The sequence below is a fragment of the Apus apus genome, chromosome 3 (genome assembly GCF_020740795.1).
Source record: "Apus apus isolate bApuApu2 chromosome 3, bApuApu2.pri.cur, whole genome shotgun sequence".
Lineage (NCBI taxonomy): Eukaryota > Metazoa > Chordata > Aves > Apodiformes > Apodidae > Apus > Apus apus.
The window spans coordinates 61,762,844-61,775,493 of record NC_067284.1 but is presented as its reverse complement, the minus strand read 5'-3'; the positions used below and the strand labels follow the sequence as shown (position 1 = coordinate 61,775,493).

General features: G+C 40.9%; 1 protein-coding gene across 16 annotated transcripts in view; it reads right to left on the bottom strand.

Moving 5' to 3' along the window:
* CDC42BPA (CDC42 binding protein kinase alpha) overlaps positions 1–12,650 on the bottom strand; it is a 195,505-nt gene that overhangs the window by 124,271 nt on the left and 58,584 nt on the right. For all 16 annotated transcript variants that reach the window (XM_051614474.1, XM_051614479.1, XM_051614484.1 and 13 more), the window contains exon 4: positions 3,474–3,557. In XM_051614474.1, the coding sequence (XP_051470434.1) occupies positions 3,474–3,557 (84 nt within the window). The remainder of the gene's footprint in view (positions 1–3,473; positions 3,558–12,650) is intronic.

Genomic DNA, 12,650 nt, shown 5'->3' with positions numbered 1-12,650 from the left:
TGATTTAACAAAAAGACCATGTATTCCTTGAGCAATGTAGACACCCACCTCTGGGCAGTATGTCTAGAGCTGACAGCAACAGAAATTACCACAGCAGATCACAGATGAAACAGTAACAGCCACAGAGTCTAAGTGGTTCATGAGGTTTACATGAATTGATGATTCCTATAATTACTGCAACATATCTCAATTATTTTTTATTTTTTTAATTAAGCCTTTTTTGCACCATTCATTATTTCAACATTGTACTTCATCTTCCTTAGGCACAGTCTCTGCCCACAGAGAACTGTTGGCAGAGACTTCCAGAGGTCATCTGTTCCAACCTTCTGTCACAACAAAGTCAACCTAGTGCTTTGGTTATATCTATACTGTTATCGTGGCCTTCTACCAGCAAAGAACTCAGGATGCTCAGCTATTTGGTGTTTATGTCCTTGCAGCTCAGAGTTAGCACCTTCTGGGAGTGCTGACTGCTTCCATGCTGCATAATATTTGTCCTGGTCTCTCCTGAGCCTCATTTGGCACTACCACGGCACACATGTTACTGTAAGTAAATATCAACACTCATGGTAACAGGTCTGGAAGTGTACCAGCAAGCTGTCACAAACTTTCAGGTATTCCTTGTATCAGTAAAGTCCCCAGCTCTACATCGCATCTTGGAGTTTTTAACAGTGGCAAGTATTTGGAAAACTTTCACTCTTTATTAATACAAAAGAGAGCGTTGACTTCACAACCTGTATATTTTCATTGGAGCAAAGTTTCTGCTTACAATTACTCTCAGAGCTTGTAGTTATCAACCTTATCCTGTACTCCAAGTCTCTTGGAGTACAAGCTCCCACTTCCCACAAAGTTGATACAGGGATATATGAACAGCTTATTTCTGCCAGTTACCTATACACCTACCTATTTACTCATCTTGCATTTTTGGATTGTATGATTTTCCTGTGCATTTCAGTGTTAGTGCAGTATGTTGCTAAGGGAGCCAAAATGGGTCATTTTCCCTGGCAGTAGTAAAAAGCAAGAAGAGTTCATCAGCATTTAAAAGTGACAGGTTACAGCTGTTGAAGGTCATGCTTTGTAATGCATTTTCACTCCAGATGGTTCAATTTCCACTGTATGCCCATGGACTACAAAGACATGGAAAAACATAGCTGTAACTCTTTTTAGGCTGATGGTTCAGACTTTCAGAAATTCAGCTGGAGCCATGGGAAGAGTATTAATACTTTGCATAGAGAAAAATTTTTCAAACCTATTTATAACCGTATTTTAATGGAAAGAAATAGCTTTTCAACTAACTTTAAAAGATACATTTAAAAACAGAGTGGAATTTCTGGTCTTTTCTTTTGCACTAAAATAACAAACTTATAGTTGTAACTTCTGTCCTGGAGAGAAAGACATCTCTGTATGGAGACTAATGCTAGATTGGTCAGTATCTGAGTAATTTATGGATGAAGAGGAAACACATTATGTACATCTAACCACAATGTGCATGCCATTTATACTTTTTAATGTGATAACACTTTCATTAAAAGGGACAGGATGTGTACACATTAGAAATTGGCTTTAATTTGTCTGGTTAATTTTGCCTTTTTTATTTAGTGTGGTGGTTTCCCATTGATCTCATTTCCTAACAAGATATAATTAAAACATAAAGGCAGACATCTGAATAAAACTTGGAAGCAACTGAACAGCAGGGCAATCTGAGAGTAGAAAGGAGTCTCAAATAAAAACTGAGCTTAGAGATAATGTGGTCAGACAAGCTGGAAGACATATAAAGACAGTGTTTGCACTGTCCAAGCAAAAAAAAACCCCAATGTCCAAAGCAACTCTGTACATTAAGACATTTTTAAGAGTTTATTTTTAGAATTTAGAGTTTAAAAGGTTCTGTTTAAAACTAATATAGAAGTCTTCAGGTATAGTCTGCATTTTATAAATTTTTTTCTAAAGCAAACCAGGGAAATGTATTGAGAAGTCTATGAAGAGTGGAGTTGCATCATGAAAGTGGGAGCTCAAGGCAAAGCAGGACTACTGGAAGAGCTGTTCCACCTTTTCCAGAACACCAAAAGAACTCAAGATTTACAAAGGAACTTTTCAAATTAATTTGAAACTTTTATCTTTCTGATTTTTCAGTCTACAAATTGGACCTTGACTAAGTTCTATCTAGTGTAAAATCAATAGGCTCGGTGAGTTATAGCTCAGTAATTACCTTTCATCATGGAAAATACTTGTTAAAGACTACATTACTAACTGGAATAAATGCATTAATAGGTTGCCCGTACAGTCATTAATTATTGGGCAACTACAGAAAAGGCGTAATGTCTAAAACATTCAGCCCCACCTAAGTCAAGATTCCATGCCATTTTAACCCTTTTGATTAACTGCTTTAAGCTAATTTTAATATTAAACTTCATCAATATTGGATGATCAGCCCAGCCTCATACCAGAGCTCTGAGAGGAAGGAGAAAGGTTAAGGAGCATCAAGAGCCTGAGAAAGAGATAGACCGGTGGGGATATGCTCTGCCCTCCCTAATTCAGAACAGCCACCAATCATCAGAAAAAAAAAAAAACAAAACAAGACCAAGGAGACCCTGTATATCCTCTCCCTGCCAGGCAGATGGCAGTAGCTTAAACAAAAGGAGTGAATGGAGGCAAGTCTAAGCTCAAGGAAGCAAATGAATCCCCACCATTGCCTGCCTGACCTTCCCAGGGGCCTCCATACAACAGGTATGAGGCTCTGGATGTGGAAGACCAGTCAATGAATTATGTGGATGATGGTTCTACACCAGATGTGTCAGAAAGGCCTATCCCTTGTATTATGACCACCTCCACCAAGAAGAAAAGAAGGGTTATAGCTGAAGGCAGCTCCCTTCTGAGGGAAACACAGGGTGCAGTACACCAGACAGACCCTCCTCTTAGGGGAGTCTGCTGCATCCCTGTGCCTCAAGTTAAGGACATCACCAGGAAATTTCCTAGCCTGGTATGGCACGCAGACTGTGTCCCATATTGGAAGTGATGAAGCAGCAACACATAGTCCAAGAATGATCAAAAGATACTTTAGGGCCTTGGGATGGTTGTTGAGAAAATCTGGGGCATAGGTAATTTTTTTCCTCTCTTATTCCAGTTCTGGGCAGTGACATTGAAAGAAACAGATGGACACAGTCTATTAACACATGGCTCTGTGGCTAGTGTCACCACAATTTTGGGTTTTTTGATAATGGGAATGCCTACACGGAACTAGACTCACTGGTATCAGATGGGATTCAGCTTTCTCAAAGTGGGAAGGGGTTCTTTGGTTTCTGGGTCTCACTGACAAAACTTTAAACTAGTTTTGAAGGGAGAAAGATATAATATCAGGCTTCACTGTAAGTAGTGAAGCACCTCCTCAGTCCCTCTATACACACAGTGTCTTGTGGAAAGAGAAGTAACAACTCAGCAGAGTAAGAGCATAATTACAGAAAACACTTCTGTATTCTTACTTCAGCTCTCTTCAGCATCTCCCACTTATTAAGTATCTTCATGGCAAAAACCTTATCTGCATTCTTCAGTTTTACTACTGCAACCTGGAAAAGATAAATGTAACACAAATAAGGTAAGGCATGAAAACTTGTATTTTTTAAGTTTTTATGAAACCTTGCAGTTTGGGTTTGTTTTTTCCTACAGTGCTCCATACACTTTGCTTTACCATCCACACAATACCATATCATGACCATCAAGATTTATTCTGGTTCCAAGTGTATTTTAAGCTTTTTTTTAGGTTACTGTATTTGAACAATGGTATTTCTCACCATCAGACTTCTTGCTCTATCATACTATTGTGAAGCTATCACTAGCTGTATACTTTATATTATTGGATGTATCCTTCCAGACCTACAATATAATATAAATTACAGAACTGCCAAGAAAAACAACACTGTAGTAGTTTCTAAAACAAAGTAAACAGCATGCTTAGGTTTTAGATACAAATTAGACTGTGGGTTTGCCATAAAACAACTTCCCCTCTCATTTCAAACTATGCACTAAGATTTTCTTCAAAGATAAAGTAAAGTATTAATTCACATTTTTCCACCTGAAGTCCAATGTGTTCTTCAGTATGACTGTCGCTAGTGGAAGGAAACTGGGAAACACATTTTCTAAAGAAGTATAACTTAGGAAATGCAAAATCCCCCTCCATTGGTTCTAAAACATTAGATAACACACACCTATGTAATAGTATACTAACAAAGTTAACCAACACAGCCCTTTTCTGAGAATATTATAGTTTTGTTTACCTGTAATAAAAGCTAACATTGAATATTTTTATGAAAGAGGGAGTGAAGACATTTACACGAACATGTTTTCACAGTTCAAGCTTCTCTGGATATGGAAAGCTAAGTTTCTTACCCAAAACAGCCATGAATCTGCCACAGACTCAGAGCTTCTGATAAGAATTAGACCAAACCACTACACTACCATCCCAATTATAATAAGTTCAACAATTAATACATTTTAACAACCATTATCCAGTTATCCAATTCTGCCTCTACCCTTTCAAATAAATCTTAAGGCTTCAGGAGAAAAAAGTTTTTTTTTCCTGTGTGTATCTGGTTACAAACCAACATGATGTCACACAGATTATCATCATCTTCATGCTGCAGGCCAGTGACAAAAAAATACTAAGGTTAAGTCCTACATTCCTTCCACCTCTTTCATACTCAGTAAACAATCTAAGTGTGAAGACAGTGATAACAGAAATGAAAATACAGGATCAGACAGTTTGAAGAAAGTGTCAGGCAAACCTCTTTCAGCAACCTTCAAATATGTCATCAGTTGCAGCACGGTAAAACTGCAGCTTGAAGGACTGCAATAATCAGATGTCTAAACTAAAGGATATCTAAAAGTGTACGTCTTGCTTAACCATAGGTGAAGCAGCTGTTGCTTCCCAAAAGTGCAGCAATGCATTATCAGCCCTGTTCTTGACACTGCTGTTTTCTAAGTTTGCAGGGTGGTGAGATTGGAGGGAAAGAAAAAAACAGACAAGACAATAATGTACTACATATACTTGTTTAAACTAGTTTATGACCTGAAATTTGTAAAGGTTATTTCATGAATAAAAATTGAGGTTCAAGTCAAGACCTAGGATTCCTCCAGTTACTTTTAGATTTGAAACACAAAAATAGATTGTTACTTCAGACTATAATCTAATTTTCATTCATAAAGAATGTCAACTGTCCTGTGCCCTGTACTCCAAGACTGAGCATCACAATTTTCTTTAGGAGGGGAAGATCAATCTTCTTCCTACATATGCATAATGCACATATGCATAACACACAATGTGGATCTGAGGTTCTCCTTTTAATTTACTAGCTAAAACTAGCTCGAAACTCCTATAAACCACATCTGTATCACCACCTAATGAGACAATGCAGGAGGAGAAATCCTTGACATTGAAACTAGTAAACATTCAAATTGTATCATAACTCAGATGATAGGCACCCCCCCTGCCTGATGCAGGGTCTGGTGTGAAGCTACAAAGTAATTCAACCCTAAAGAACATTTAAGGGTTTTGCACTGTTGTGAGGAAAAACAAAACGGTTAGTTCTAGAGCTGACTAGGCTGCTGCTGCCCAGTGTGAAAAAAGTTTTTCTCCACCATTAACCACTATAGTTTAGTCAGCCAGAGGCATAATACATGTATTAAACATCCCCAACTTCAGGATTTAATCTCTTGTCTGTAGCATGCTCAGTGAAAGGCTCTGTCTTTCTGCAAAAGTCTTGGTTATTGAAAGACAAATGCTAAGTGCACAGCCGCCTAAAGGTGTCTTCTCCTATACAGCATTCACTCGGACACAACCACAGGAGCTACATCACTGCCTCTGGTTAATGACTGGAGCACAGGCCTCAAAAACAAGATCAAGTACTTGGTACCTTCTGTGAACATGTAATAGTATTAAAGAGTGACTAAAGAACAAAAATAGACTAATGTTTACCAGCTGTGTTTACAATCAGTCAGTAGTCTTTCAGTCTGCGAGGGTCATTAATGTTATGCTGTATCAATAACCACCACATTGCACACACACAATACAAAAAAGATCACAATCATTTTTCTGCAACCATCATCATTTTGGAAGTGTCTCAGAGCCTTATGAAAGTAAATTCTAAACCCTGACATTTCTACAATGAGCAGTTTGATTCAGTTTCTAATTTAACAAAAAATTCTGAAACATGACTACAGATCCAGGCAGTCTTTACAAACACTCAGAGAGGTGTATACTTCATACACAAAGGCCCAAACATACAGAGTGCTGTTTTGATCTTCTCCCTTCCTCAAAGAAGCTGTCAAGACAGAAGAAATGCTAATAATTCCCGTCTAGTTATCCCGAAGGGTCTTGCTACTGGAATTTCTTAAAATTGGACATCTAAACGTTGGGGGTTGTCAAATTTATATTTTTCTGTGAGCAGCCCAACAAAAAATGATAGTTATGTGCTGATGTAAACATCTTGGTTTAGTTGGGGTTTTCTTCCATTCTTCCAACAGTTTTCGGTATTTTCCACAAACAGCAGTACAGCCCAGTATTCCGACAGACACCTTCTGCCACAAATTCAGCTACTTGTCTCTATAGTGTACGTCTGCACATTTGCTTTGCTTAAAAAACACCCTTATGAAGGAAAAAAAGCCTAAAGGAGAAGCTATTAAAATTGAAATTAATAAATACAATTTAAAAAATAGCTCAGCACTGGCTTTCTTGTTCATCAAGAGCAGGCAACCCTTCAGAAACAGGAAGAGAGAATGTTACTGTTCATAACTGGATGCCAAAATTTAGGAGTAAGAAACTAGTTCTAGGAGCTACAAAATTAATCATCTTCAAAATATCAACATTATAATATAATGGCATATTTGCCTGCATAAGAAAGCAGTGAACTTATTTTCTTTTAAAGCAATAACAGAATAAATTGAAAATTTGGATATTAGCTAGAATCTTCAATAAGCTGCATTTTTCCACTACCCAGAGACATTGCTAAACACTGTTGTTCAATTGCTTCACCTTTCCTAGCAGCATTCTTCAACTCAAAAGTCTAAAGTCTTCTTTTTTAGAGCTGTTAAGTTTTTCAAATCATGCTGTCTGAAGACAGTACAATGAAACACTTGATGCCCATATGATTAATTTTACCAGAATAATCATGCTCCTCCAAGCAAAATATCTGTGTTTTCTAAATATTGCACTTTTACATGAAACTTTAAATAAGTAAATATATGCATGCAGAGAAAAGGGGCACATCATTAATTTAACAAAAAGGAAGCATCAGACTGGCAGCACCCAGTGTAAGGGGGAAAAGAAAGCTAGGAATAATGAACTCTTACAGTTACAAGTAATAACGAGTTTAAACTACTTTTTCTCTACATCTAATTTGTAATAAAACAAAAGGGGGAAATATTTCTTGACTATGCAAATTGAAGACATCGAGTAGCATAAAATCAAAATAAGAACAATCCTGAGACTGTGCCATAGGAAACTAACTTTGTAGTCTACAGAGTTTCAGAATTACACTGATTCAGGAGACAAAAATTATTCCTCCCAGTAACCCAGAGCAACCTTGGTCTAATTTATAGTTTGCTGCAAAGAAAATACATTCTTCCAGATTTCTTAATGTCTTAGTTTACCACTGTAGTCTACTGAACCATACAAGTATTTTGCAATTTAATATTAATATAGATTCTTGTGGCTTAAGTAGCAGTAAAATTTGATGGTCCTTTTTTCAACCTTGATCAGATATTTAAAGGTTATTTTAGAGAAGTAATTTCATATAGCACTTGTTTTCTTCAACAAATTCAGCATTCAACAAATGCTACCAACAGGACTTTGGGTTTTTTGATCATGGTTTGGTTTACAGGACACTGGGCCTGCAGACATTGGATGGGAAGATCCTGTCCCACAGGGCAAATAGGGTACTAGGGCAGGAATTAGTGGGACTCACTGACCTGGCTTCAAACTGGGTTGGAAGGGGGTGGGGAATAAAGCCAGGCTTACTACAGACCAGCCTAGGGGTGGTGTGGTGGTCAGGTCAGCTAGTCAGGCAACCTTACTGGAGGCCCAGCTTAAATGCCTTTATACAAATGCATGCAGCATGGGGAATAAACAGGAGGAACTAGAGATGAGGGTGAGCCTGCAGGGCTATGATCTCTTTGGCATCACTGACACCTGTTGGGATGGCTCTTGTGACTGGAGCATCAGAACAGAGGGTTAAACACTCTTTAGGAAGGACAAACAGGGGAGACAGGGTGGGGGTGTTTTCCTCTATGTCCAAGACCAGCTGGAGTGCATGGAGCTCTCCCTGGGAACGGATAAGGAGCCAACAGAAAGTTTATGGGTTAAGATTAAGAGGAAGAAAGGCCAAGATGACATCACGGTGGGGGTTTGCTACAGGCCACCTGAGCAGGAGGATAATATAGATGAGGCACTATACAGACAGATAGGAGCAGCTTCACGTTCACGAGCCATGGTCTGTTGGAAGAAAAACTCTGCTAAACACAAGCAATCCAGGAGGTTCCTAGAGTGCGTGGATGATTAACTTCCTTTTCCAAGTAATCGAGGAACCAACAGAGACAGGTGCTATGCTGGATCTTGTTCTCACCAACGAGGAAGGGCTGGTGAGGGATGTTAAGCTCAAGGGTAGCTTAGATTGTAGTGACCATGAAATGGTGGAGTTCAAGATCCTTAGGGCAACAAGGAGGGCTCACAGTAAGCTTACTACCCTTGACTTAAGAAGGGCAGACTTCAGCCTCTTCAGGGATCTGCTCAAAAAAGTGTCATGGGATAGCATTCTGGAGGGTAGAGGGGCCCATGAAAGCTGGCTGATAGTTAAGGATTACCTTCTCCAGGCCCAAGAGCATTGCATCCCATCTAAGAGGAAGTCAAGTAGAAACTCCAAGAGGGTGATGTGGATGAATAAGCAGCTCCTAGAAAAGCTCAAACGGAAGAAGGAAGCACACAAGAGGTGGAAGCTAGGGCACGTATCCTGGGAGGATATCAGAGAGGTTGTCTGAGCAGCAAGGGATCAGGTTAGGAGAGCCAAATCCCTGCTAGAATTAAATCTTGCCAGGGATAGTAAGAACCATAAGAAAATCTTCTTCAGGTATTCTGGGGAGAAACAGACATCCAAAGAGAGGGTAGGCCCTCTCCTGAAGGAAATGGGCAAAGTAGTAACACATGATACTGAGAAGGCTGAAGTTCTCAATGACTTCTTTGCTTCAGTCTTCTCTGTTAAGTGCTCCAGTCTCAACACAAAGGCCACAGAAGGTGAAAGCAGGGACTGGGAGAATTAATTACCCCCCACATCAGGCGCAGAGCAGGTTCGTGACCATCTAAAGAACTTGAAGTTGCATTTATCTATTGGACCTGATGGGATTCCCACACGGGTCCTGAGGGAGTCAGTTGGCGGATGAAACTGCTAAGCCTCTGTCCATAATATTTGAGAGGTCATGGCAGTCTGGTGACGTTCCCACTGATTGGAAAAAAGGGAACACAGGCCCTATTTTTAAAAAGGGGAAAAAGGAAGCCCCAGGGAACTACAGACTGGTCAGTCTCACCGCTGTGCCTGGCAAGGTAATGGAGCAGATCCTCCTGGAAAGTCTGCTAAGGCACATGGAAAATAAAGAGGGGACTGGTGACAGCCAACATGGCTTCACTAAGGGCAAGTCATGCCTGACCAACCTGGTGGCCTTCTGAAACAAGGCTACATAGATAGTGGACGGTGGCAGTGCTGTTTAACATCTTTGTTGGAGACATGGACAGTGAGATTGAGTGTATCCTCAGCAAATTTGCTGATGATACCAAGCTGTGTGGTGTGGTTGACACCCTAGAGGGAAGGGATGCCATCCAGAGGGACCCTGACAGGCTTGAGAGGTGGGCCAATGCCAACCTCATGAAGTTCAACAAAGCCAAGTGCAGGGTACTGCACCTGAATCAGCACAACCCCAGGCACAAACACAGGCTGGGGGAAGAATGGCTAGAGAGCAGTCCTGAGGAGAAGGACTTGGGGGTGGTAGTCGATGAGAAGCTCGACATGAGCCACCAGTGCGTGCTCACAGCCCAGGGAGCCAACTGCATCCTGGGCTGCATCAAAAGAAGTGTGGCCAGCAGGGCCAGGGAGGTGATTCTGCCCCTCCACTCTGCTCTGGTCAGACCCCAACTGGAGTACTGCGTACAGTTCTGGTGTCCTCAGCACAGGAATGATAGAGACCTGTTGGAGAGGGTCCAGAGAAAGGCCACCAAGATGATCAAAGGCCTGGAGCACCTCTGCTATGAAGACAGGCTAAGAGAATTGGAACTGTTCAGCCTAGAGAAGAGAAGGCTCAGGGGAGACTTTATTGCGGCCTTTCAATACTTGAAGGGGGCCTACAGGAAAGCTGGGGAGGGGCTTTTCATCAGAGAAGATAGTGATAGGACAAGGGGTAACGGTTTTAAACTGAGAGAGGGGAGATTTAGGTTAGATATTAGGAAGAGATTCTTCACTATAAGGGTGGTGAGGAACTAGAATAGGTTGTCCAGGGAGGCTGTTGATGTCCTATCCCTGGAGGTTTTTAAGGCCAGGTTGGACAAGGTTTTGTGCAACCTGGTCTAGCAGTAGGGTTCCCTGCTCATGGCAGGAGTGTTGGAACTTGATCTTTAGGGTCCCTTCCAACCTTAATGATTCTATGATTTTATTAAATGTCTGTGTAGGACTTGACACTTGTCTTCTTTAAACTAATAAGAAAATTTAACATATATCCTTGCAAATATCTAGTAATTCCTACTCTAAAAACATAAAACCAAACACCTTCACTAGAATACTTCTGTTTTCCCCTTACTGGAAGATTCTGACAACGAGGTAGAGTTATGCTGTGTTTCTCAGGTAAGGCATCAGAAAGAAACACTGTTCCTAACACTGGAGAACTAACCAATTGCACAGACAGTTCCCAAAAGAGGATGGGAAAGTTATGCTCTCACTCTTCCTAGGATGACTCACAAGAAAGAAGCTTCCAGGGAAAGAACTACAGAGGTTTTTCTGCAGTTTAGCTGCTGTGGAGTTTGATGCTGATTTGACAGACAAAAATGTCTTCTCTTAAACATAATGCAGGCTTTACATGTGATTCTTCTGACAAGAAAGCACATATATCAGTGATTTTTCTTACTTCTTATACAATATGGACCTGAACTCAGCTGCAACTACTGTGGTAGCGTTGCGGTTTGGTAGCAACATGACAACAAAGGAACAGCCCCATGGCCGCTCACTCAACTTCCCACCTCACACACACTCTTGTATGAGGAGGACAAAGCTCATGGGTCGAGACAAAGGACAAGGAGGGTTCTTCACTGATTAAGGTCCCCATTTCTCTCCCTCTATCCCCCCAGGAGCACAGGGGGCCAAGTGATGGGGTTTAGAGTCACAGGCTGCGACTTCCAGGAAGAAGGATTCCTTACAGTCCTTCCCTGCTTCCCCATGGGAGAGAGTCCTCCATTAATCTCTCCTTCATGAGTCCTTCCCACGAGGTTAGGACTGAGCTTCTCCAGCCTGGGCTTCCCACAGAGTCACAGGCTGCTTTGGAATAGCCAACTCCCCTGGCACTGGGGTCTTCCAAAGCTGCATAATCAGAGTCCACTGGCAGCAAATCCACTGGCCACAAAATCCCAGTCCACTGGTGAAGTTCACCCCTCCTGGTGCCTTCAGGGAGATGTTTCACCACATTCCTCCATGAGTGCAGGGGGACAGCCTGCCATCTCATCATGGGTTGCAGGGAAACTTCTGCTTGGGCACCTTCTTCCCCTTCTTCCTCACCAACCTAGAACACTGCTCTGCTTCTCCATCACAGCTCTTCTTTAAGCACTCCTCTGCTCATGTCTTATATCAGTTATTTTGTATGTTAATCACAGAGGTGCGTCTATTGTCCCTCTAATGGCTCCTTGGCTGGGTTTGGAGCAGGGGGAGCTTCTCAGCTTCTTAACAAGCCACTCATTGGGCCCTTCCACCACTACCAAAACAACCACCAAACCAAACCAGAACAGGTAGCACTGATAAAATCTGATTTTTTAAACAGAAGCATTTACATCAAAATGGAGAATGCCACATTCTCCTTGTGGCAGAGGTTCAGACTAAAGATAAATTATCCATCAGTAACTTCAGTATTCAGTCTTTTATAAAGCATTACTCCAGATGGGGCAAAACCAATTAGAAGTGATAAAACATCTAAACAAATATTGCTCCTACTGCTATTTTTTCACTTGCCCAATGATATTTTCATGTAGGCATCAGTGTATGTAGTGACATACACTACAGGAGAAATTCCTGTTCCTTACATATTATGTACAGAAATCTATTCTTACAGAACCACAGACTAGTGAAGACTAATTTTCACACAATGCAAACATGTAAGTGAACCAGATACCAACTCTTCTCTGTCACATACCTCCAGAGATGCTCTCATACCAGAGAACTGAAAAAGCCCCCCCAACATTTCCAGTTCCAAAACCAATGAAAACATTGCTCAGAAACATATTTTTCTTATTCTTTGGGTTTCAGTTCACTAGTATCTTCAGGCAATATGGAATACTTATGCAGAAGTTTTACATACTCTCCCCATCTGTAGTATATTTGGCTATCAAAAATTGAAGGCACTGATATAGAGTAGGTTACTCTTTC